This window comes from Oncorhynchus clarkii, chromosome 21 (assembly GCF_045791955.1).
Source record: "Oncorhynchus clarkii lewisi isolate Uvic-CL-2024 chromosome 21, UVic_Ocla_1.0, whole genome shotgun sequence".
In the NCBI taxonomy this organism is placed as follows: Eukaryota; Metazoa; Chordata; class Actinopteri; order Salmoniformes; family Salmonidae; genus Oncorhynchus; species Oncorhynchus clarkii.
Genome location: NC_092167.1, coordinates 37,839,177 through 37,865,020, shown reverse-complemented (window position 1 = coordinate 37,865,020; position 25,844 = coordinate 37,839,177). Strand labels below are relative to the sequence as shown.

General features: G+C 44.4%; 1 protein-coding gene across 3 annotated transcripts in view; it reads left to right on the top strand.

Moving 5' to 3' along the window:
- The window catches only part of LOC139378983 (inactive ubiquitin carboxyl-terminal hydrolase 53-like), a 54,471-nt gene that overhangs the window by 15,450 nt on the left and 13,177 nt on the right, over positions 1-25,844 (top strand). For 2 of the 3 annotated variants that reach the window (XM_071121655.1, XM_071121653.1), the window contains exons 2-13: positions 6,611-7,334; positions 8,307-8,399; positions 8,628-8,762; positions 10,676-10,786; positions 11,631-11,713; positions 11,857-11,941; positions 12,525-12,671; positions 14,498-14,647; positions 16,805-16,973; positions 18,791-18,943; positions 20,318-20,464; positions 24,218-25,028. In XM_071121655.1, coding sequence (XP_070977756.1) covers positions 7,191-7,334; positions 8,307-8,399; positions 8,628-8,762; positions 10,676-10,786; positions 11,631-11,713; positions 11,857-11,941; positions 12,525-12,671; positions 14,498-14,647; positions 16,805-16,973; positions 18,791-18,943; positions 20,318-20,464; positions 24,218-25,028 — 2,228 coding nt within the window. In that variant the 5' untranslated portion in view covers positions 6,611-7,190. The remainder of the gene's footprint in view (positions 1-6,610; positions 7,335-8,306; positions 8,400-8,627; positions 8,763-10,675; positions 10,787-11,630; positions 11,714-11,856; positions 11,942-12,524; positions 12,672-14,497; positions 14,648-16,804; positions 16,974-18,790; positions 18,944-20,317; positions 20,465-24,217; positions 25,029-25,844) is intronic. The other variant, XM_071121656.1, reaches the window with a different exon arrangement.

The following is a 25,844-nucleotide window of genomic DNA, read 5'->3' as shown; positions in this document are numbered from 1 at the left end:
GATATCAATAAACATTGGTTTTCTCTTCACTTTCGCACTTCACTGCATTTGCCTAACGGCAGCTTTAAATTAAGTAGTCAGTGAAGTATTGAGTGCACATTGGAATTGATCAATACCAAGGTTTGGGTCAATTTCAGTTCAGAAAGTACACCCAATTCCACATTTCCCTCAATGAAAAACATGGAATTTGTGTAGTTCCTGAATTGACTGGAATTCAAAATTCAACCCTGGCCAACACCGAGAAGGCTGGCTTTAACTGTCTGGTGTCTGCCCCACATGGGAGAATTGTTGAAGTCCAGGGGCCTCATTTTCCCGCAAAGGTTGATAGTTATAAACATATAACTTGACGGGAAAGTGACGCAAATCCCAAACCATGCGTGCACACAACTTCAAGAAGGTTGGTCAACTGTATTGCAAGCAAATAGGCTTATTGATTGTTTTGGGGGGAAATGGGAGATTTGTTGCACAGGAAATATAATAATGGTAGGCTAATAAAAACGTTCAAACGTAGGCCTAATGATAAAACGGAGGCATTTTGAACAACAATTTGCATTTATTTTGCATAGATGTGGGCTGTAGCATTTACTTTTAAATAGTTAGAAAGGACAATGAATCTTGCAGAATGCGCGGCCAGTGTTTGGCACCCGCTAGGCGGCATGCATTTTTAGTTTGAAGAAGTCACTGCAACATTCTGCCCAGACCTCTGCAGAAATGTGATCATATTTTCCATTGGGCTTTCTTTTACGAACTGTCACGATCCAGTTTCAACATCTCCAAGTCATACAGAAAATGAGGGTGTTTTGTTACTATAAAAGGGGAATAGATAGCCTGGTAGGGCTGTCGCGCTCAAATATAATATGGCTCTGATTTTATCGATGAGAATATGTGTATATGTTGACAGTTTGATTACTATTTGATTTGAAATGTACACGTGGTTGATAAATGAGGCCCCGTTACATGAGGGTGGAAGGGACATGACATTTCCAGTTGGTCAAGGATGTTTCCTGTGTTGATTTAATGGATGGCTAACTGTATGTCAATCTACTGAGTCCTTAACTTGCTCTAGGTTTGCAGAACATGGCTTTGAAAGCAGTTAACCACAGTTTGATTGTTTCTGGCAAGAACATATAGGCCCCAATAGTACCAACTGAGAATATTTTGTAGGTTTTCATTTTATTTTTTGTACCCCCTTTTTTTCTCCCCAATTGCGTGGAATCCAATTGGTAGTTAGTCTTGTCCCATCACTGAAACCCCCGTACGAGCTCTGGAGATGCGAAGGTCGAGAGCCGTGTGTCCTCCGAAACACAATCAAGCCAAGCCGCACTGCCTCTTTAACACAATGCCCTCTTAACCTCGAAGCCAGCCTGTGTAGGAGGAAACACCGTTCAACTGGCGACCATGTCAGCGTGCATTGCGCCCGGCCCGCCACAGGAGTTGCTAGTGCGTGATGGGACAAGAACATCCCTGCTGGCCAAACCCCCTCTAACCCGGACGACACTGGGATAATTTTGCACTCCCCATGGGTCTCCCGGTCGCAGCCGGCTGCGACAGAGCCTGGACTCAAACCAGGATCTCTAGTAGCACCTCTAGCGCTGTGATGCAGTGCCTTAGACCACTGTCACCACTCAGGAGGCCCATTTTGTAGCTTTAATATATCTATATACATTCTAACTTAGGTTTTTCAGTATACAGTTCTCCACATATGTCAGGGAACTAATCAAATGAAATCCTTGTCAACCTTCAACGCCTTTGTCTGCTTTTTCCTTGCCAAATTGCCGGCATTTTGTGAACAAACAGAACATTTGAGTAAAACCTCGGAGAGCATAAGCAAGGAAGGCAAACTTCTGAACCTTCAAAGTGTCAGCAAACGACAGTAATATGTTTCCTTGGTAGGTATTTGTTTTGTGTAGTGTTGATTTGGGAAGTTAACGTTCCCTTTATTCCCCAAGTCTGTGTGAAAAGAACTTACGATTGTTCAGTTTATTACCAACTGTAGGTTCTAGAGGAAAAGTGTAGTCTTTAGACATTTATATAAAGGAATGTGTTCTTGGCTGTTAGTTCATCAGATACCTCACTTGTCCCCTGTTATATTTTTGTGCATGAGTAAGTATAGTGACAATGGATGGACATGGTTTCTTTTGTTATTTCCAAAACATGCTCTGTCTGGTTCTCATCTATTTTGGGTCAGGCGGGGTGTCATGGCAAACAGTCTCCGGTGGTGTCTCGGGGGGGATTTAGGATATTTCCATTTCACACTTGCATGTAATGTGTGAAACAAGAAGATTTCTGGGGGGGGGGGGGGGGGGGGGGGAGTCATAGCAAACAGTGGAAGAGTTTCTAAAAGTATAAAACATGTTTTTTTTTATAGCAGCTGTCTTAGGTTATTTTAAGTGTGATTTCTGAACATGTTGAGTTGACCACAGTCAGGATTTGGAACAGATTGGTCTAATTAATTTAATAACACACAGGTCAAAGTGCTGGGGAAAACAACTTGTTTGAATATGTTTTTAAATTAGTCATGGAATATTACCAACGTTAAGTTGCCGTATTTACATTTTTGGCAGTCATCCAAGTTATGCTGCCATAGACGGCTCTTAGCTGAAATGTCTAAAGTATATATACTTTACTTTTCATTAAGATTGACACCCATAGATTTATCCTACTGCATACATTTAAAGTGCAATGAGCCACACCATTTCTTTCCTTTATCGTCTCGTATGCCAGAATCTCAAGATGAGCAACGTCTTCAGCGAGAATATGATATACATTTAAAGACCATTGTTAATACCTAATTTGATTTGAGGACAAAAAGCAGCAGCTAGCCTGAAAGCACTGGGCATTCTATCACCCCAGGGAACTAGTTTCACCACTGAATGTGTTCTCCTATTGGGAAAGCCATCCATCAGCGTTGAGTCGGAGTCGGCGAGTTGTGGGGAGGGACACGCTTTAGCCGTCACAAAGGTGTGTAATGCGCCAGCTAGGTGGGATGATGTATTGATCTGCATTGAGCAAAGGCACACTGCACCACTGTCTAACATCAAGGATTCAGTATGGAAATGCCTCAGGGAGTTTCATATTGGAGGCAACAAGAGTGGGGAAAGTCAGTTATTGAAGTTGTTACACAGGTATTAGGGCAACTTGATGGCAAATTAAAACACACTGAGCTTTGCTTTTTTGTGTTTCTGTAAAATTGCCAGTGGCTGCTTTCTGAACAGTCACGTTTTGTTATTATTTATCTGACATATGTTAAAGGAATGTTAGTTTGACGACAGACCGTCTAATGAAAGGCTCTTGACATTTCCATATAAAATACATCAGTTAAACCTCTGAGGCCATTCATCAACACATCTCTAATAGATCAATTACATCACCAGATGACTTAAATGTCCCACACTGTAGACCAGGTCACGTTTGCGGTGTTCATGTCTAACAGACATGCCCTGTCAAAAATGCTGATGCAGAACAGACACTCTAGTTGATTGCTCAAAGGTGCTAGCTAGCCTTATCATTTTTGCTATGACGAGATCATTTTTGTTTGTTTGTTTGCGCTTGGAATTCGCAAGACACTAAGCAAGACTCTCTTTACAAAGAACGTCTCAACTCCTTCATGTGCTTTGGTCGATTCCAAAAAATCCAGACCAGTGAAATGACTCGGTTGACCCCTCACTTGGCTACGAATCAACATAATGCTTAGGATATTACTGCTGACCAAATAATTATTTTAGAGGAATATTGTGAAGCAGAATAACAGAAAATGACTGACCGTACACAAAAGTGCTTCAGTAAGAGGAAGTCGGTGTCTGTAATTTTCGGTTTATCTTTCCAGTTCTAGTCAGGGATGCAAATTACAGTTGTTGTTGAACAAGGATATGCAAAACGAATCCAATAGAGATGTGACGCATAGGCCCTTTGAAAGGCCTGCCATCTCAGTTGAATGTGCTTTTCATTGAGATCAGATGTTTGTTGGTGGATTGTGCATGTCTGCACTTTCTGTTAGACCCAAGGATAAGTGATCAAGCCACACTGTGCTTTATAAACAAGTCTTGCCATCATTAACAAAGACTCATTTTAAAGCTGCAATATGTAAGCAGTAGATCTGTTCTATGTGCGGTATTTCTATGCTTCCTGTTCTTAAGTTTTGCCTCTTACTTTTGGTTTTGTACACCAGCTGAAAATATGTCACAGCAATTTAGATGGTACAATGATTCTTTCCACACTATACATTGCATGTTTTGTCACAAACTAAAATTCACAGGGGATTAATAAGGATCCACCCCTCTTTAAAAATATATATATTTTCACCTAAAATGACATACCCAAATCTAACAGTCTGTAGCTCAGGACCTGAAGTAAGGATATGCATATTATTGATACCATTTGAAAGGAAACACTTTGAAGTTTGTGGAAATGTGAAATTAATGTAGTAGAATATAACACATTTAGATCTGGTAAAATATAATACAACGACAAAAACATGCATTATTTTGCATTTAAAACAAATGTTTATAAGATCTTTGAAATGCAAGAGGTCATAATGTATTATTCCAGCCCAGGCACAATTTAGATTTTGGCCACTAGATGGCAACAGTGTATGTGCAAAGTTTTAGACTGATCCAATGAACCATTGCATTTCTGTTCAAAATGTTGTATCAAGGCTGCCTAATTGGTTTATTAATACATCTTCAAGTTCATAACTGTGCACTCTCCTCAAAAAATAGCATTTTATTCTTTCACTGTCAGAGCTATTCTAAATTGGACAGTGCAGTTTAACAAGAATTTAAGCTTTCTGTCAATGTCAGATATGTCTATGTCCTGGGACATTTTCTTGTTACTTACAACATGCTAATCACATTAGCCTACTTTAGCTCAACCGTCCCGCAGGGGACCCACCGATCCGGTAAAGGTTTTGACCAATGTATAACACTTGTATTTTCATGAGTGTTTATTACTATTTTTCTCATTTGAATTTGGCGCTCTGCAATTTCACCGGATGTTGTCGAGGTGGGATGCTAGCGCCCCAATGAGCCCAAAGAAGTTAATAATGGTGTTGGAGTTGTGCTTGGCCATGCAGTCGTGGGTGAACAGGGTGTACAGGAGGGGACTAAGCACGCACCGCTGGGGGGCCCCCATTTGAGGATCATTGTGGCAGATGTGTTGTTGCCTACCTTCACCACCTGGAGGTGGCCTGTCAGGGAGTCCAATTGATGAAAATTCATCACATAAACCCCTTAAAGATGGACTTGCCCATCTGTCATTTGCCAGAACTGCCCTATGGCCAGTCCGTTTCTGACTGCATGCCTTAACACACAATATCTACCTGTTGCAGTCGATTACTAATGCTGTGGATCTATTTGTTGATTGTTAAGCAATGAATGGCACTTCACTGGTCTACATGGGTGCTTGTGAGCTGTAGAATACAGGATTTGCATCATCATGTACTTAAAACAGAAGTATGAATTGTATGACAGTGGAAACTGCTGCTCAGTGTCATTTTATAGCTTCTAGATCATTTCCTGTGATTATCCCACTTGTCTGAACTTCCCCTAACCACATTTTTAGCTATATAAGTAACACTAATGTGAATAGAATACACATTTGTATAGAATCCTTAGTGTTCCTCAGCTAACATTTACAAGTTTCAAACAGACAGATAAGAACAACAAAACACCACATGGTTTAGGAAGCTTGTTGGTTGACTGTGGTCTGCTGGTTCCCCATTGGGATGTGTCACCCTAATAACCTTGGTACTGAATTGCCCGGCTCCTTTAGCACAAATACAGTAAGTATATGTACATGCATTGTACTTAAACAACCCTTAACCAGCATGTCCAAAGCGAGCAGATGACACATTGCAGATGACACCGGCAGCATTCTGGGAAACGGCTCTGTTGTCTCTGTCGTGGCTGCCTTACGGGTCGGTTATTGCATTTGAAGTTCAGTGTGCCGGTAGGCCCTTGAGCATGTGGGCTGCACTGCTTCCAGGATCAACTGGATGGTTGACGACACGTGTCCCGGTTATGTTTTTGAGAGGAGATGGTGAGCAGTAGGTCAGGCTGGGCAGGATAATGCCTTGTCTGCCATGTTAGCCTAATGCTAAGTCTGCTCCAAGGCGAACACGCACGTTGGCATGGCTAGAGAGGCACTATGTGGCTTAATGTTGAAAGACTGGCCATTGACCAGGCATTGAACCTGAAGGAAGGCGTGCTGCAAGTATCTTATTTGCACTACATTGTTTACTGGGCAGATGATATTACCGTGTAACTTGGCATAGCTCCCATTTATTGTTTAACCTTCAACTCGGAAGCTGGGGCACGACTATTCAAAGTGACAAGGTGATGAAAGGTTTAAGCTTTACAGCATGTAATATGTATGCACAGTTGCCTATAATATCTTAGTTTGGTGGACTTTGGAATTTGTGACCTGATTTCTCGGTTGCCAGAAATATAATTTACTGACTAGAAGGATCCAAACACCCCTTTTTCAATAAAGGTCATACAGTATTGCACAATACGTCCTCGAGAGAATGTTTCTCCTGGATATTCATTTGTTTTCAGTTAAATTATTATTTTTGTTGTGACTCAAGTCTCCTTTCACTCTTTTTCTTTTACAGATCAGACCCAATTGACATCCAATGGTAAGAGCTGCCTGGATAGATCATCGCTATGGATGAACCTTGGAAAGGGGCGATCAATTCTATTTGACTGCTCTATAACGTCAGGCCAATGTGGAGAGCCCCCAGAGACAACCGGGACCCACAGCCCCTCCCATCCCTGTACTGAATCCCCAGTGCAGAATGATCCAGGTTGGAGAATGTCTAACACCCCTACTTCAGGAGTCAAACGGCTATGCATAAGAACAATCGGACTAGCAATCTGTTTTGAAAGGATTTTCTCTGGATTCAAAAGACTTCCTAGCCAGTGACTTAAAATAAAAATACATTATTTTTGGTGATATTTCAGACTTTTCCAAGTGGTGGACAAGGTAACATTACCTTCCTATCGAGCTGTGGAGAGGTGGCAGTAGTCACCCATGTGTAGCAGGAAAATAGCTGCTGATAGCGGAATAACGTAGCCTCAGATTGTCGGGGTTCGTTTCTTGACTGGGCGAGGGATCCCACCGCTACCAGCAACGAGCCCCAGTCTGCCTCACCGAGTCACTCCACTCCCGTCCAAAGGCAGACACTCTATCAAATGGCATGGGCCAAGTTCTTCAGGAAGCCGGGGGGCAATCTCGCCAAATCCTACCAGCCGGGGAGCATGCTGTCTCTAGCCCCCACAAAAGGCCTGCTGAACGAGCCGGGGCAGAACAGCTGTTTTCTCAACAGTGCGGTGCAGGTGAGTCCTAACTTACTAGTAAATAGTAAATTATTACTGCATATTTTCTTCATATGCAGCAGAGGTAATGGCCATGAACAGAAATGCTTTGTTTTTGAATGGTTATGTATCCAGAACAATGGGATGGATCTAGAGACACTGTTAATCTCTGATTAGGGACATTAGTAAAAGCTTATTGTAAATTGCAACAATGCCAAATCCCTTTATTGCAACACCTGGTAAGCCGTGGCGATACAAAACATGTTCTCATTTCCAGTAGGCTACGTCACTCATGTTAGCGTTGCATAGTTCTAAGAAAGGACTCGACAGCATGTCCCCCCGGACAAAAATATTTACCAACACCAGCATTACTTTACAGCCTCAAAGCCCATAGCTTAGTCACTGTAAATTTGTCAGTATGTCCCGGCAAGTTACTGGAAGGTTGTTTTTGGCTCGTGGGATGGCAGTTGGCGACAGGGTTGACGGGTGCAATCATCCCGCGGTGAGGTCACTCTTCCAGGCTGTGACTCAGGGGGCGAGACATGGCTGAGCTGGGTGACGATGTCTGACATCGAGGGCTATGTTTCCAAGGAACAGTAGCCTTCCTTTATTCCCCCTCCCTCCCTCATTACTCTGTCCTCCATGGCCTGACTCAACCAGAGACCCCCTTTTAAATCTAAGCACCATCTACCAAGGAAGGCCATCACTAGCCCCAAATCCATGGTTGAGAATGTTTGAGGATAGGTGAAGTAAAGCTGGATAAACCTTGATTTCCACCCATAAATATTAACTGGCCCTCAAGTGTCACATTTGGAACTGAAAAATTGTTTTCTATAACAAATCCCATTTAAAACCTGTCTTTCATCAAAGGTTATCAGGAAGGATTAGCTGGGCAAGTCTGGGTTATAATGAGTGTTGGGTGTCGATAATGAGGAACTTATTAATGAACATGACAATACTTTCTCAATATATTTTCTTCAATCCATTGTTCAGGTGCTGTGGCAGCTGGACATCTTCAGACGCAGTCTGAGGCAGCTTCCTGGGCACTTCTGTCTCGGAGACTCTTGCATCTTCTGTGCGTTGAAGGTATGCACCCTACATCAAGTCTTACAGTTGTTGCAAGCAATCACAATATATTAAAGTTACTTTTTAGGGCTTTATTGTTGCTGACACGTAGTTGTCCCTTGAACTGCTGTTAATAATTAATTTAAAATGTTTTCATTTTCAGGTTCTTGAAAGTCAGTTAGGTTTGTTCAGAAACCTTGAATTAAATGAATGGTCTGGTTAATTCCCAACTTCTTTCCTTTTCCGCAGGGCATCTTCTCCCAGTTCCAGCACAGTCGGGAGCGCGCTTTGCCGTCGGACAACCTGCGTCATGCTCTGGCAGAGACCTTTAAGGACGAGCACCGCTTTCAGCTCGGCTTCATGGACGATGCTGCAGAGTGCTTCGTAAGTTTCCCATGGTGATCGTCCAAGCTTACCGGCTTAACCCAGGTATCCAGGGGCGCCTCTGAGCGGAGGCGACTGGGGCCTCCCCAGGGATAGACTGGAATGTGTGTTGGGGACATATGAGGGCAGACGTGCTGTAACAAAGATTTCAGCAAGGTCACCGTCTGAAAGAGCCCTGTCCCCTCTCCCACCAATCTCCTCGACACAACCCGTAATATATAATGGTGGCGGGTTATGGAAGCAGAAGCACCATCTTTGGGCCTTTACGGTTTCCTCACTGTGTATGCAGCATCACTCCGAGTGGTTTAAAGATGTCTCTATGAGCCCTCTGAATGATTCATTATAACCATAACTATTCAGTCCACTTGTGCTTAGTTTGTCTATCTTCCACTGTAGTAGTAATGCTTTCTTACCCTGTTCTTTTTAACACTCATTCTAGACCCAACAGAGAGAATGTCATTACAAGCTCAGACCCTGGAATGTTCAGACGCTTCAACACCAACTAAGAAACATCCAGGATTTAGGAATATTACTGTACATTACATCTAGTTTTTGACTTCATCTTTGCTAATGATTTGTTCCTCTTTAGCCATAGGGATTAGGGGACGGTACACTGTACATTGTGTTCTCTGTCTGCAAGTATTGGGTTTGACGCCGTAGTGAAATTGCTGTAAACCTACTCAGCACAAACGTACACTCATTTTCTGTTCAGCGCAGCAGCTCTCGAGTGGGGAGGTCATTCACTCAGGAGGGCTCATTCTACAGTGGAGGATAAATGGATTTGAAAATTAAGTCTCTCGTTCTCTGTAGAACAGGAGATGATGAAAAAAGAGAGGCCAGCCAAACCAAATAACCAATGAGCCCACTCTCCGAGCTCCCCGGCAACACAGGGAACTACTCACACAGGCCGTTAGTAAAAATGTACCTCAGACTCCTGTGGTTTCCGTCTCGTACTGGAGTTTGTTTTGAATAAACAATGATTTAGAAAGAACCACAATCCAATCAAATCCAAGGTGGTGGTCAGAAGGTCAGGTGCCAGACAAAACAAAAAATGAAATGTTTGTCCTGTAACCAATGTCCCATTCTCAGTTTGGCAACAACCCCGTTTTAATGATATAGCTAGAATAGAAATGTAACGTGAGATCACAGGGTTTTCTCCCTTTATTTTTACCTGCAATTTGGTCAGGCATGTCATCTGAATCATTCTAACATTGTTACAACTGGTTTAATTCTCAATGTACGTTTCGCTGTGTGCATGTTCAGATTTGGCAAGGCCCTGCATATAGCCATTCTCTCTTTTTCCTAAGGATCTAATAACCATGTGAATCTTAGGTTCACATGCGTAAATTAAAGACCAAATCAAGGCCCTGTAATGCTTCAGCCGGTACGACTTGGATTAATTTCTGAGCAGAATTAGCCAGTGTCAGATTAAATCGCTGCGAAATGGTGAAGGTCTAAAAGCAGCCTGACTCTTTCATAAACCCAGTGGGATTCTGTAGCAACGTGTGAGTTTCAAGTGGAGGCCGCTTGCACTCAGACTGGTTCCTTAACTACAGTAGTGAGGCACCGCATAACTCCCTAGCTGTTAAATGTCACAAAACAATACAGGTTTATACAGATGTATCAGGGGGGGGAAGTATTGGTTTACCAGACGTTATTTTTCTCTTTACTGGTACATTAAGGAGATAACTGTATAGCTGAGGGTGAGTTGAGGGCGATACATGCTGAGGAAAAAATAATTAGCTGATGATTGCTAATATTTCAATAGAGGGGGGCGATTACCAAAGTTTCAATTTGAAAATGTGAATATTCCTTTGGATAAGATCAAGCTAACTTTGCTAATGGTGATTCGGTGAAAACTATTACATGTTTTGTTTTGACCCATTTCTTATCGTCATGGTATATTTCCACAGGAGAATATTCTGGAACGGATCCACCTGCACATTGTGCCTGAGGAGACAGATGCCTGCACCTCCAAGTCCTGCATCACACACCAGAAGTTTGCCATGACACTCTACGAACAGGTTAAAGGAAACTCCTAGCATTTGGTAGCATACACACACACACAGGTCCATATCCAGTTGCAGGCACAGGGATCACACACACACACCATCCGGGGGTACAGCAGCAGTCACATGGATCACTGTCTGAGATAGGAGCTACCAAATTCGTCACGTCTCCAGAGTGGGGTTGCTACTCTGGAATAGAGAGGGGGGTTTTCCTCAGATCCCTCCCTTCCGGTATGATGTTCATCTCACTAAATCCCAGAGCAGTTCTGTCGTCAACGTATCAGACAGCTTTGATGCAGGGTTTGATGGTGATGCATAGGTGGCCAACTCTGAGAGCAAGTAGATATGCAAGCTCTTCTTCCAGCAGGGTTTTACACACCTGATTCCGTTAATCAGCTGCTCAACAGGTTAGTGGAATCGGGTGTCGTGTGGTGTTGGGACCGCTGGGGTCAGAGCGCGTTGTGGTCGAGTGCACTGTAGCGGATAGTTTGCTGTGCTACACTTACAGTATGGTTGGAACAAAACACCTGTATACCCCAGTAGCTCTCCAACAGGAGGGTTGCTTTGATGTTTCGGTAGAGGCCCTATAGTGTAAAAGCCAGCAGTGCTGTGGCCCAGTGTTGAGAAAGGAGGCAATAGATGACGTCTGAAGACCGGACACAAAACACAACCCTGCCACTTTTCCTCTCAACTGACAAACAATCCACTCTCTTCCATCACAGTTCACACAAACATCCTAAAGTAGTAATTTCCCCATAACTGCCCCCAAACTACTACACCTCGTGAAATGACACGCTGACGTTAGCCTAGCTAACGGCCATGTGTCTGTGTTGTGTTCCTGTTCCCCTCTCCCCTGCAGTCTGTGTGCCGTAGCTGTGGGGCATCCTCCGACCCCCTGCCCTTCACTGAGCTAGTGCATTATGTCTCCACCACTGCCCTCTGGTAAGCCATGCTTACTGACGTCACACAAAACACACATTTCTCCATGTTCCTCTTAGGGTTACTGAGTGACTTTTGTAGCTTTGTCACTCTCTGTAAACTCTCTCTCTCATATCTTTCTTTCACACTCTTTCTGGTTCTCTCAGTCAACAGGTTTATCAGAGGCGGGACGAGTCATTTGGAGAGCTGCTGCAAGCGGCTAGCACCATCGGGGATTCCCGCAACTGTCCGGTAAGTGTCTGTCCTATCAAGCATTAAGAAAATCATACATTGATGTCAATGGCAGTTTTGTGCAAAAACTAGCACACGCATATCTCAAGTCAGGATGCAGCTCCATTCTCATCACACTAGACAACTAGTAGGGGGCGATGTCGGAAAGTCACTAGCAAGACAACAGCAGAACCCCCCCCCCCCACTGTGAAGTCGTATTTGGGGGTCTTGTTACTTAGTTGTCTGGTTAGTTAGCTAATAGAGCTGGGACGATAGCAGTATCGCAATATTTTTTCCTATGGCAAAAATGAAAACACAAAGCCGATCAAACTTTTTGGTCCTTTAAAAACCTGCTGTATGTAAAATATTGTGTGCTATAGCTTGGAAAATAAGGACATGTGACTCTGGATGACAACCATAATGATGTTTGTTTCCAACATTAGGGCTGTTTTCCTAAAGATGTGAAATCCACTTTCTGTTTGTTTCCTTGCCACGATTCAAACGAGTATCGCAATACCGGTATTGTCCCGGCCCTGTTAGCTAAACTGGTTAGTTAGCTCTGCTCCCCTAGTTATCTGTCTCCTCCCTCTCTCGCTGTCACCAGAGTAACTGTGGCCAGAGGATCAAGATACGCCGAGTCCTCATGAACTCCCCGGAGATCGTCACCATTGGCTTCGTGTGGGACTCAGACCAGTCAGACCTCACGGAGGACGTCATTCGCTCGCTGGGGCCACACCTCAACCTCTCTGGGGTAAGGATGGCAAGCCAGCAGGGACAAAAAGCACAACAAACTGATTATATTATTACGAAGAGCAGTTCAATATTGTAGCGTAGTCTTTCCCAAACTTGGTACGGAGGCCCCAAGGGTTGCACGTTTAGGTTTTTCCCCAGCACTACACAGCTGATTCAAATAACCAAATCATCATTAAGTTTTGTATTATTTGAATCAGCTGTGTAGGGCTGGGGCAAAAACCAAAACGTGCACCCCTTGGAGTCCCCAGGACTGAGTTTTGGAAACACTGATGTAGCGCTTTCAGTCTGCTCTTGTGTTTTGTTTACTGAAAGTGATGGGTCGTAGAGAAACTAAAAAAGGTTCAAAGACAGTGGAGAAGTGTACTTTTCCAATCACTGTCATAAAAAACCCATTGGGCACTACAAAGTTGGATCTTTGATCGGGGCCAAAGACCTGTGAAAAAAGTTAGTGATGGCCAAGAACCTCCACATAAGATTAAAACATGTCTAATTCTCTGTCAGCCCGTCATAAAACAGATTAGTCAAGTAGTGTGATTAAAATTGCCAAAGCAGTGATTGCACCCAAACAAAATGTCCACCTTACCCCGCCAAAATGTGAACCCCGGAAATAGGAAAAACAACAATAATACTCTATTTAGAATTGGTCGAGCTCCTAAAATATGGTTCAAATCACTGCATTCTGGTTTTACTCTATTTGCTTTCTGTCTTTTTTTGTTTGTTTGTTTGTTTGTTGGAGCCTCCACAGCTGGTGTTCCTTGCCCTGGTTGTGTTGGGGTCAGTTTATTTCGGTGCCATGGAGCATATGGGGGAAATAAAGTGGGCTTTATCCCTGCGTAAGTCGGAGCGTTGCGTAAGCAGTGCGTGGTGCAATGCCCAGTTGGCCCACGCCGCTGATCAAAAAGCCCCTGCTGCATGGCCAGATCGTGTCAACACCCCCTCAGTGCCACGATGGAAGAGTACAGTGTTTGTGTGCGATTTGTTTGTGAGAGAGTCAGAGAAAGGTTACATGTGAATGTGTGTATATTATGTGTAAGAGAATGGTGCGTGTCTGGAAGGTGTGTGTGTGAGTCCATGTTGGAGTACAGAGTGTCCTTGGCATGGGCGTACAGGAGGTTTAATTTGTAGCACTCAACTCTGGCTGACACTGTCCCTGTTTCTTCAAGAATAAAAGGAAATGAGCTTCACTGAAACCTGCTACAAATCTAGAACAAACTGTCATAGGCCAGGAACAACATATTACACAACACCATCTCCCTTGAATACTACAAGCACAGATTCCTCTTTTCCCCTTTCCTTGTTTTGAGCGCATTCCAGAACTGGATTAGTCTAGCTCGTCTAGCAGAACCCCCCCCCCCCACCAAGTACCACAAAGGGCTTGATTCATACTTGTACTGTTCATGTGACTGTGCTGGGTGTTGGAGAAAACCTCCCCCTGCCTAGGAATCCATTGTCTCCCATGACCAAAGAGAACCAGCCATTCAGGAAAAACAAGAGGCTATTTCACAACCTCCTCATCCAGTGGCCTATTCAAACTGGTGGGAGGATGACATTATACTGACGATTGCCTGAGCAGCTAGAGATGTGTAAATTTACCATGCAGGCGATGCCAGCAATAGTCCAAGTTGAAGGGCAATTTTACTGTCCAAATGCTACCGTGTGGATGACAAACATGAATGTTTTTGGTAAAATGCTGTATATCTGACTGAGAAGGTTCTGCTGTGTGATAAGACTGTTAGTCCATTGAGCTAAAGTTAATGGGCAGGGTGGGAGTGTTTTGGGTAAAATGTGACCAAAGAAAGTAATTTTAAGTGTGTCTGTCCGCAGCTCTTCTACCGGGTGACAGACGAGCATGCCAAAAAGGGAGAGCTTCAATTGGTTGGGATGATCTGTTACTCCAGTCGCCACTATTGTGCCTTCGCCTTCCACACCAAGTCCGCCAAATGGGTGTTCTTCGACGACGCCACAGTCAAAGAGGTGAGGGAGGGGGAAAAGACATGCAGTCCTCCTAGCAAGGGAGTAAAAACACTACACCTCAACCGACACTCATAGCATCTCACTCTTTCGCTGTGCTAACATATGCTGCTTGGACCACACACGTATAAATGCATGGACAGGCGCACGCTACACGCACTAGCCTCTGTCTCGTTTGCTGTAGTGGTTCACACACACTCCCTCTCTGACACTATGACCAGAAAAAGGAATTCACCAAGTAACTAAAGTAACATTTTTTGTCGGTAACTTTCTTTAAATGGATTCAACTAGTTGATTTGAAATAAAATCAGGAATACAGTCTGATATGAGAGGATTTTCCAGGAAGCTGATGTATAATATCATGGGATAAAAATCTGCTATTATCTGGAGCTAAAGCCTCCCTAGACAACAACTCAAAGTGCAGAAATGTACTCGTCTGAGCTGATGAAAAGGAGACTGTTTTACAAGAGAATGAGAGCAGGGAGCTCACTGAGCCATCTCTTATCTCCACCATCTTCTTATAAGGGCCACATCGATCTTTCTTCACCACCCCCGGGTTGATGACTCTTCAGTGGGGTTGAACAGTCTGCAATAATCACCACCACCAACACCCACACATGTTTGCAAGGGTGGACACACACACACATGCAGCACTAGTATTAGGTTTTTCCAGTGGAAGCACCTTCAGTCTTTCCCTAGTTAATTGCATCATCAGTCATCCACAGTTGAGCTACACTGTTTAGTGGACTTCCACATTTCAGGATATCAAATTGAAATGACTTACGGTAAGAATTGATATGTTGTGTGTGCATGCATATGTGAGAATGATAATGTACAACACTGGGTGTGTCTGTGTCCAGTCCATTTGATTGGACTGCGGTGCAGAGGCTGGCTGGCTCGGAGTCAATCCAGCAGCAGCAGCTTGTGCTGTGTATGCACTTCAGCCCGACTGGGACAGAGTGCTACAAGCACAGCACCCGAGCCAACCAAATAACACGCCATATACCTGCTGTGTTGCTACTCGTTCTCTTACGGCCTCACACCAAGTAATGAGCAGAAATACCTTACAGTTTATGGATGGCTTTTAAAACTATATTTATATTTGACATTTATGGTTGCAGTTTGTTGACTGTCATAATTGCTTGTATCAGTTATTGCAGTGGTTCAGCGGTTCCACTAAGCCTATGTTGTTGTTGTTGTCCCAGGTGGGGATCAGTGTCCAACATGAAAAATGTCAACTTTGAGCACCCTCCCTCCATCTTTTAATTAGACCCCCCCCCCCATTTTACTGTCACATTCCTTTCTTGCTCTTTCTCCTTCCTGTCTCTCTCTCACACCTTCTGCTCCTCTCTCCTTCTCCTTCCTTTGGTTAATTAAGGAGTACACTAGCATCTGTTAGCCTCCAGTCTGCCTCTGTGGCGTTTTGTAGTGAGGCACGCACTTAACTCTGCTCAGCTAATGTGATTGTGAAACTGCTTCAACGCATAATATTCACTTAAGATCCAAGACAAAGGGACAATGTGCTTTCGCAGTGCACAACAATGTCTCCTTGGACATTCTAAAATGACATTTCCTCCCTGAACCCTTTTGTGACATGCCTGGTCTATGGTCACCATATGTTTTGAGGGTAGTGGTTCAAAGAATGTCCCTGAATTCAAGCAAGCATTGTCAACATTTGTCCTCTGGGGTTTTTGTTTGTGCACTATCAATTTAAATGAGGCATAAGATAGTATGTACTCTGATAATAATATTTCTTAGAGCCCAAGCCCTTTTAAATGTATGAACCAATTCAATTACAAGTCAGCATTTTCTGCATGGTGTACTCCAAGGTACCTAACATTTACATAGTTAGGTTTTGGCAACTGATGCTCATCAAATAAATAGTCTCTTCAAAAGTAGTAATGTGTATTGACTGGCACTAAATGACACATTTGGCTTCTGACAAGACCTCTCTGTCTAATGAGATGAGGAAAACTGGTCGGTGCCAGTAAGACACGGGGAACATTTTATTTTCTTGTCACATGGGGAAAATGCCATTTCGCCTTTCTGCCTGTCAAGCAGGAACACACACACACACACACACACACACACACACACACACACACACTCTCTTCATGTGAGTCTCCTATTGACCTCCCAGTCTCATCTCCCCTATCCTAGATTGGGACCCGGTGGAAAGATGTGGTCACCAAATGCACCAAAGGCCACTTCCAACCCCTCCTCCTATTCTACTCCAACCCAGATGGCAGCGCCATCTCCGTAGACGACACCTCGCGCCAGAACACTGACCACTCCTGCTACAAGTCCCCCATCAACGGAGACGTCCAAGGTATACATTAGACAAAGTGTCATTCTTTTTTTCATTTATAGGAAGAACTACACACTACCCCTAGAGTCATGGAACTTTTACAGCACATTGAGGGGAAATAACTGCTTTCAATTTGCGTATCAAAATTATGCACAAATATATATTTTTTTTTCAGGATGCCAACAATATTAAGTCAATTGTACAATCACTTTTCATGGTGTCATCAACCCATGATGTGACTTCTGGTGTTTTTGCGATGGGGATGCAGTCTCTATCTCGTGGTCTTGGTTTAGGTCTTTTGGAGACCAGATTCAAATTGCCCCCCTTTCCAAAATGGTTGAACGACCCCCTTAGCTTCACTCGAGACGATTCCCAGGAACCACACACCACGTTTATAATTCATAGTTCCTTTTAATTCATGCTTAACATGGGGATGCTATATTTAAGTCGGTGCAGTAAATTCTCAGTGAGAGGGGGTCCTAAAAGTGGGGGTCCTAAAATAAGTGCTTCTATGAGTAGAGATCTCCGGCAAGAGCAATTTGGAATTCATGCCAGCAAGTGTTGCCAATGGTGTGACTGTGGTTACAACTTCCTTTTAACAGTGTGTACTAGCCAAATGACCACCACTGCCACAGAGCAGTGGTTCTCAAACTTTTTTGGCTAGCATCCCCTTTCACTATTTTGGTCTAAATTTGAGCCCTGTTCCGGATGCACATGAATTGCTTTCTGTGAAGTGTTAGCCTCACCACATTCAGTCGGAGAGAGACTGTAAAAACTACAGTACATGTTGCAGTGTAGAATTCTGTTTTGTTAATATGATTGGGTCGATGGGTCTGTTCGGGCCACAATTTTGGCATTTTGACGTCTCTCAATGTGCTTGAGATTTTCAGTTTTGACTGTATGACCAGAAAATACGTGCAGTTGACAAAAGTGACTGACTTTACAAATACGTGCAGTTGACAAAAGTGACTGACTTTACAAATACGTGCTGGACTTCAAAACAAGTTTGGGATGCCCATCACTTCAGTTGGATTTATGGTTGCAAAATTCCAGTAACTTAACTAAAATTCCCCAAATCCTGTTTGGAGGATTCCCAAATTCCCTGCTTATTGTTTCCTGATTCCAGGAATATTCCAAACCGGGATTTCTGGAAAAACTGTCAATTTGAGGAAAGTTCCCAGAATTTTGCACTCTAGTTGGATTACTGTTTATTAGTGAATTAGCTACCGGTGTTCCAACCTTTCTGTACCACTCAATACTTGATTTGAAACTGAACTACGAGAGTTCATGAGCAGAAGGCATTGAACAATATATACATTTTTTTTTTTACTACGACCTCGACCATAATACCCGTCGCTGTTGGCAATATCAAGAAGTTGTACATTTGTACAGCTGAACATTTCTGCGTGAGGATTAAAAACCTCTGGATTTGTTTGGGGTGGGGTTTATCCCCCTTAATGATCTGCTCTCTAACTCTCTGAGCTGGCCTCGCCCCCAGGTCGTGATGGTGACTGCGGCTCACTGGCCTTCAGAGGCGGGCTTTAGAAGAAAGATAGAAAATGTTCCGTTACATTTTCAAAAATGTTGTTAATTGGGTCGCGCTAAACTATAGATTTTTTTTAATATACATTTTTCCAGAGATTTTTGGAATTAACTGAAACGTAAATGGTAATAGGAAGCTTATTTACATAATACCTAAGAATTGCTTGTTGGAATTGATCCCCACCCTGGTTTGTCTCACCAGTAGAAACGGATCCATGAAGAGACATAGGCCATCAATATGTAAAAAATAAAAAAAAATAGAGATTCTGTCCCTCTCCTCCTTTTCGACCAACCAGCGCCCTCCTCTCCACTTCCGGGCCCCAAGAAACTGGACCTGACCAGGGAGAATCTGAATGCCCTGCTGGGCCCCAGCAGCTTCAAACAGAATAGCCAGACCCCTTCCACCTTTACCAGGGGCAGTGGCCAGACTGGCGGGGGCCGTGGAGCAGGTACGACAAGGAGTTGGGGCGGTGGGGATATGATGGGAGACAGGAAGAGGAATGGGTATTTCTACACATAGCTATGGAAAATGGGTATTATCAGAGTGAGACATTTGGGAGGTACATGATCGGTATTGAGAGAAGAGACTGAAAGATGTGACGGGGTTAGAGGTAGAGAAGATTGCAGGTAGATTAGAGTTACTATAGAGGGGGGGGGGGGGGGCATGGATAGAGGCAACAACAGCCAAGAGGGTAGAGGGACATCCTTTGAGAGGAGGAGTAAGGCCTGGGACGGAGAGGGGCCAGAGTTTGAAAAGTGACCTTTATGATGGAAGGGAATGAGGACACATGGGAGTGAGGGATCAGGAGCACGTACACCTCCAAGGAGAAGAGGCAAGCGAAGGCGATGACAAGAGAAGCAAGGAAAGAGCCTAAGGGCAGACTCTTTTAAGCACCCTATTCCCTATATAGTGCACTATAGTGGAAAGAGGGCGCCATTTGGGACACAAGCCTTAGTTATTATTGCACATTCCTTTGTGATTACGAAGGATTGCGTAATGTCTGTCCTTGTTTAGGTCCCCCTTTGTTGTTACTCCCTGCTTAAAGCCATCAGCTCAATATGATGCATTTTGAATGTTTTCTATCCCCCAGCACTGGAAAAGTTACCAGTCGCTCAGGGCTTTTGTGAACAGCAAGGCCACCCCGAATGACTGAAAATAATAATCATAGCAGTCAAGTATATTGTGGGAAAAGTGATGAATTGTCCTCATGACACTTTATCCAGGCAATAGAGTGACTGTGCAATTTGCAAAATTGTCTCGTCATTGATTTCAATGCGAAGCCGAAACCTTCAGTTCTTATTCACAGAGAGCCTCTTCTAAGCACATTTTCTGTGCTACACAGAGTTGTTTGGCATTTTCAACGACCGCAGCACATGCTTCTAGTTCTATCCATTGTATTTGACTTTCTCCTACTTTACGAGAAGAGGCTGCAGAGATGAGACTTAGGGAGGATAGAAGGAGAGAGAATTTCTTCCGTGGGTTCCATCTCAGTGCATTTCCCTCCCGTGAAGCAGAAAAGCGCGGCGTACAGATCATCACATCGATCGGCCCTAAACTACTCCTCAAACTCAGCACTGTTCAATGCCTCCAGGGGGCTAGTCAGGGGATGGAAGGGAGGAGTAGTGGAGGTGGAAGATGGGGTGGGGGTGGCTTAAGTGACTGTAGTTTGTGTTGGGATAAGAGGTACAGTAGAAAGGACTTTACCCCTTCGTGTTTGACGGCTTGTTCCTTTTGGTGTGTTGTCTATTGGAAGTCACTCTGTTTCTCAAAATGACTGAAATAGAATGTAGTCTAGAATGTGTTTCTTTCCCCTGTTGTGCAGTGAAGCTGGGCACCAGTGATCCTAAGAGCCGTCTGAAGGACATCTCCAGAGAGGTGGTCATGAAGGCAGGGGAGGTCCGGGGAATGCACTCCTCCAGGAGAGACCAGGACAGGACAGAGAGAAGGAGACAGGATGCCCGCTACCGAGGTATGACGCTACACACACACACACAGTTTACATACACATGTCCTTGGTCGACGTAAATATCATAGAAGAGTGGTATTGTCTTTAGGACAGCTGTTTTTTTTAGTTATGACATTTGTGTTTATGTAATTGTTGTATCGTGTGTGTCTATAGTTTTGTTCAATGTTGTGTTAGTGTATGTAAGTTGTTTTGTCTGAATCTTTGTTCACCCTGTTGCTGTTGGACAAGGTCTCTCTTGAAAACGAGATTTTAACTCCATGAAAAAAAACGGTATAAATAAAGGTTAAATAAATACACACACACACACACACACACACAGGGAGGAAAAGTAACTGCTATGAAATGATAGTGGCATTGCACTATGCATGTACACACACACACACACACACACACACACACACACCAATGAAAATAGAAAATGATCCTTGACACAATGCTCTACACAGTACACATGCGATCCATCATTACCACCATAAAGATGCACAACAAACCAGTGGTGCACTGGAATGGCCTACCAGGCAGGGTGGTTTGGGAGCAATGTGTCAGGATGGGGATCATGTCTCCCTCCCTTTTGAATCAGGCCCTTCCATGTACCGTTCTCTATTCTCTCACTATTGGATACTGTGGTAGAGTGTATACCCTGTTCTATTTGGATTCCTAGCTGCTGTCTGGAGGTGCTATTTCAATGTCTTGAGTGATCACACGACAGTGTTAGTAGAGTATGTGAGAGTAGGATCATAGAACTCCTGGCCCTGGACCCATGTCGCTTATATATCTAGGCCAGCAAAATAAATAAGGTAAATAAGGCATCTATGGCCACATGAGACCCACTACCACCCTCATATAGCCTACCTTCTCTCATCCAACCATAAGTAGTCCATCAAAGGTGTTGTGGCTTTCTGTGTGTGTTGGTGGGGGACTTACAGGTAGATCGATGTGAAAACAATCTCTAAAATGGTTCATAAGAACAGATCTAGGATCAGCATACCCAAAGCCTAACCTGAACCATTGGAGGAAAATGCCAAATTGATCATAGGTCAGTGTCTAGAGGAAACTTAACCCCTTTCCTCCTTGGTCTCTGTCGTACTTCTCTCACCTGTCCTGTCAATTACATTTCTGTGAATACCAAACGGGTTGGAAATAGGGGCAAGGTGATAGGAACTGAAATTGAACTAGCCCCCACAGCCACTGTGTTAGCACCAGGCTCACGTCCCATTATGATTGAATGCACCAGGCTAACAGAGGCTAGCATCATGGCTTTGATGAATGGTGAGGCTGGAGGTGAGCTAAAGTAAGTGGAATAAATCTATATATAATACTGCTCGTGCCCAGGCTAGCTCTCTTCAAAGGTCCTTGATCGTTTTAGTTTCAAGTTTTAACGCTGTACACACAATCAGTTCCACTACCATATTTACAATATGCAGGGATACCGGAGTGATGGAGGTAGATATGTAAGGTGACTAGGCATCAGGATATATGATAAACAGGGAGTGTGTGTGTTGGCGTGTCAGTGTGTGTAGGGCCCTATGAGTGTGCATAGAGACAGTGGGGAAAATAAAATACAAGGATCAACTTGGACAATCCGTGTAGCTATTTTGTTAGCTATTTAGCAATCTAATGGCTTGGGGATAGAAACTGTTCCGTAGCCTGTTGGTGTCAGACTTGGCGCACCAGTAGAGCTTGCCATGCGGAAGTAGAGAGAACAGCCCATGGCTTGGGTGCCTGGAATCTTTAACGATTTTCCGTCCCGTCACACTTGGAAAAATAGCAAAACAAGAAAGTTGGCATTCAGGTCAGATAGGGAGAGTTGGTGTCAATGGGAGACATTGGCTTCATTGCAAATGGCACCCTATTCTCTCTAATGCAATACTTTTGACCACAGGGCTTTGGTAGTACACCATGTACGAAATAGGGCTCCATTTGGGATATTGCAGCTGGTGTTCCCAGGACACGTTTCCCTCTTTTCATCTAGCACAGTGTAACTGTGTTGACATTTAGCACGACACGCATGTCGTGTTAGCATCGCTACACGCATAGTTAGACCGTCTTTGTCGCACATGTGTACACATGCACGCACGCACACACACAGCTGGACCAGTTCACAGAAACCCTTACATAGACGGACACAAGTGCACAAAATCACACATCAAATATCACACGAGTCTCTCACACACGCCATGTGAACAGGGCAAGTTACGGTCGAGGTGATTTAACCCTCGCGCTCCCCGTCAGCAGATTTCCTAGCAACTCCGTCTCTCAGGGGAGGTTCCATCCTAAGGCGCTGTGGATTGTAACCTCTCATAACTCTCTCTGCACACCTGAGACCTCAGTGCAGGCTTCAATCCTAGACCACACGCCCTGTCATGCTATTAATTCATATTAATATGGGGATTTAGACACACTTTTATACCAGACCGCTTCCAGTTCTAAAATGTATATCCAGACCAGGACATATGTAGAATGTGTGGGAATCAAAACCCACAACCCTGATGTTGGAAGGACAATGCTCCATCCAACCGAGCCATTGGACCCGGTCATCCTAACGTTGAGTAATTGTCCCTTAGTGCGTCTTCTGTTAGAGCTCTTCAACAAAGAAGACTATCAGTAAATAAAGTTAGACGGAAATTAATATTTAGCAAGTTAAGCTTACTGCCCACCTTACTGCATACCCCTCCCCCTGAATAACATATCCCTGTACTGTTCCAGTGGAGATGTCCAGTCTAATCATATTTTTCGAAAGTGGCCGGCATGACTCGGTGTCCTTGAAAAACAAACACTTGTGTACACACACACACACACACACACACACACAAACACTATGTCCTCAAAGTCATACACATCTCCAGGCCACAGACTCCTCTATTCAAGGAGTCATGGACAGCCAGCAGGGAGTATGTATACAGGCACTGTATACAGACATACGCACACGCACACGGCCACGTTTCATCATTAATATCTCCACAGATGTCACAGCATGAGGTTGCTAACCATACTGCTATGCCACGGAGATGCACACGGTATCCCGGCGTCCATTATTTACACCTTCCTCTTGTCTACAGACGTACAACAGACCACGACGACCTCATTGTTCCCATACTCCACTACACCCCTACGGTCTTCCTTAGCAAACGCTGGCCTGGAATGACCTTGCCAAGTGCAACAATTCTGACTTTCAATGTGTCACACTACACTGGCATTTGGCATTAAGGGCGGCATTTTGGATACTATGCCAGCTCAATGGCAATGTTGGAATCAGCATTTCCCACGTGGAAAAATAGACTTTCTTAGCGACATCAACCAGAAAAGGTTATTTTCCTAAGAATTTTAAGGTCCTCTCCCTTCGCACCCTACTTTGGCCTCAGGTGAATTGATGCGACTCAGTGGCTTTTGTTTGCCCCTTTTTGGACAAGCCTTGGCGACTTTGTAATGACAGAGGTCGCCCAACGTGTTTATTTTGTAAGGAAACATGGAACAAATTTGTCTTGTCATGTGGAATAACAGCTTCTTGCAATGAAGCTCGAAATAAGTTTTGCTAGAGGATTTTCTACCTCATTGTAGCCAACAAATTGAAGAGGACAGCAGTTTTTAACATGTAGGATAAATTATCTTCGGCAATATCTGTAGAAAAAGCTTACCACATCCTTGTAAGTAGCAGACAGACTTCTAGGACAATGTCCTTACAAAATGTGTGTTCATGTCTTCCTAAACACTACACTCGAATAAATTCTCATAAAATTCCGCTTCTCTTTCCTTCAGATCCAATATCAGAGAGATACTCGCGCTCCGCCTCCCCGCCGGAGAATGGTTTCAAGCAGTACCTGGATACGCGCCTGTATGCCAGCCAGGGCAAAGGGCCCACCAGGACAGAGAGGGCCCCCCACTTTGGCGGCAGGTGCTCCTCTCACGAGGGGCCTCCTCACTCCCATTCCAGGGTCCAGGTACTACCAGCCCTGCCCAGCGGCAGCGAGGGCTCTGGTGGTAGCCATTACAGCCGGAGACTAGAGCAGCTTTCTAACGGCTACGACACGGACAGCAGCCAGGAATCGCGGGAGCGACCTGCGAGCCGGGAGGGGGGCCGCAACTCCAGCTCCAGCAGCAGTAGCAGCAGCAGGCCAAGTCGGCCATGGAAGCCCATGCGCGAGGTGCTAAACGTGGATAGTGTGATAAGCGGTGGTGGTGGAGGGAGTCAGGAGCAACGGCAGCACAGTCCCCACCGGAGACCCTCCAGCCAGGAGATGGCGCCACCCTCCCAAGAAAGAGACAGGGAACAGGACTTCACATCGGGCGGGCACGAGGAACACAAGTCCAAGAGCCTGATGACCATCTACGAGGATGAGCAGCGGCCCGAGACGGGCGACAGCCGCAGTTCACTGGAGTCAGAGGGCAAGGACAGGTCAAAGGTCAGCACGCTGAAGGTGCACCGCGACAACTGGAAGATCCAGCGCACCGAGTCGGGATACGAGAGCAGCGACCGGCTTAGCAATGGCTCGGCCAACCTGGACTCGCCCGTGGTGGAGAATTTTACGTCCAAAGAGCTGAGGCCCAAACCTGAGGTACACCTGACAAGGTAAACAGGAGTGTTATTTTCTGTCTGCTGTTGATTCTCTTATAAGATCATTTGAAGCACTAAGACATTTAGTTAATATACAGTGCATTCGGAAAGTATTCAGACCCCTTGACTTTTTCCACATTTTGTTACAGCCTTATTCTAAAATGGATTAAGTATTTTTTTCATCAATCCATACACAATACCCCATAATGACAAAGCAAAAACTGTTTTTTAGAAATGTTTGCAAATTGAAATATCACATTTACATAAGTATTCTGAGCTTTTACTCTACTTTGTTGAAGCACTTTTGGCATCGATTACAGTCTTAAGTCTTCTTGGGTATGACGCTACAAGCTTGGCACACCTGTATTGGGGGAGTTTCTCCCATTTTCCTCTGCAGATCCTCTCAAGCTCTGTTAGGTTGGATTGAGAGCGTCGCTGCACAGCTATTTTCAGGTCTCTCCAGAGATGTTCGATCGGGTTCAAGTCCAGGCTCTGGCTGGGCCACACAGACATTCAGAGACTTGTCTCAAAGCCACTCCTGCGTTGTCCTGGCTATTTGTCTCGAAGCCACTCCTGTGTTGTCTTGGCTGTGTGCTTCAGATCGTTGTCCTGTTGGAAGGTGAACCTTCACCCCAGTAGAAGGTACTGAGCGCTCTGGAGCAGGTTTTTTTAATGTACTTTTCTCTGTTCATCTTTCCCTCGATCCTGACTAGTCTCCCAGACCGTGCCGCTGAAAAACATCCCCACAGCATGATGCTGCCACCACCATGCTTCACCGTAGGGATGGTGCCAGGTTTCCTACAGATGTGATGTTTGGCATTCAGGCCAAAG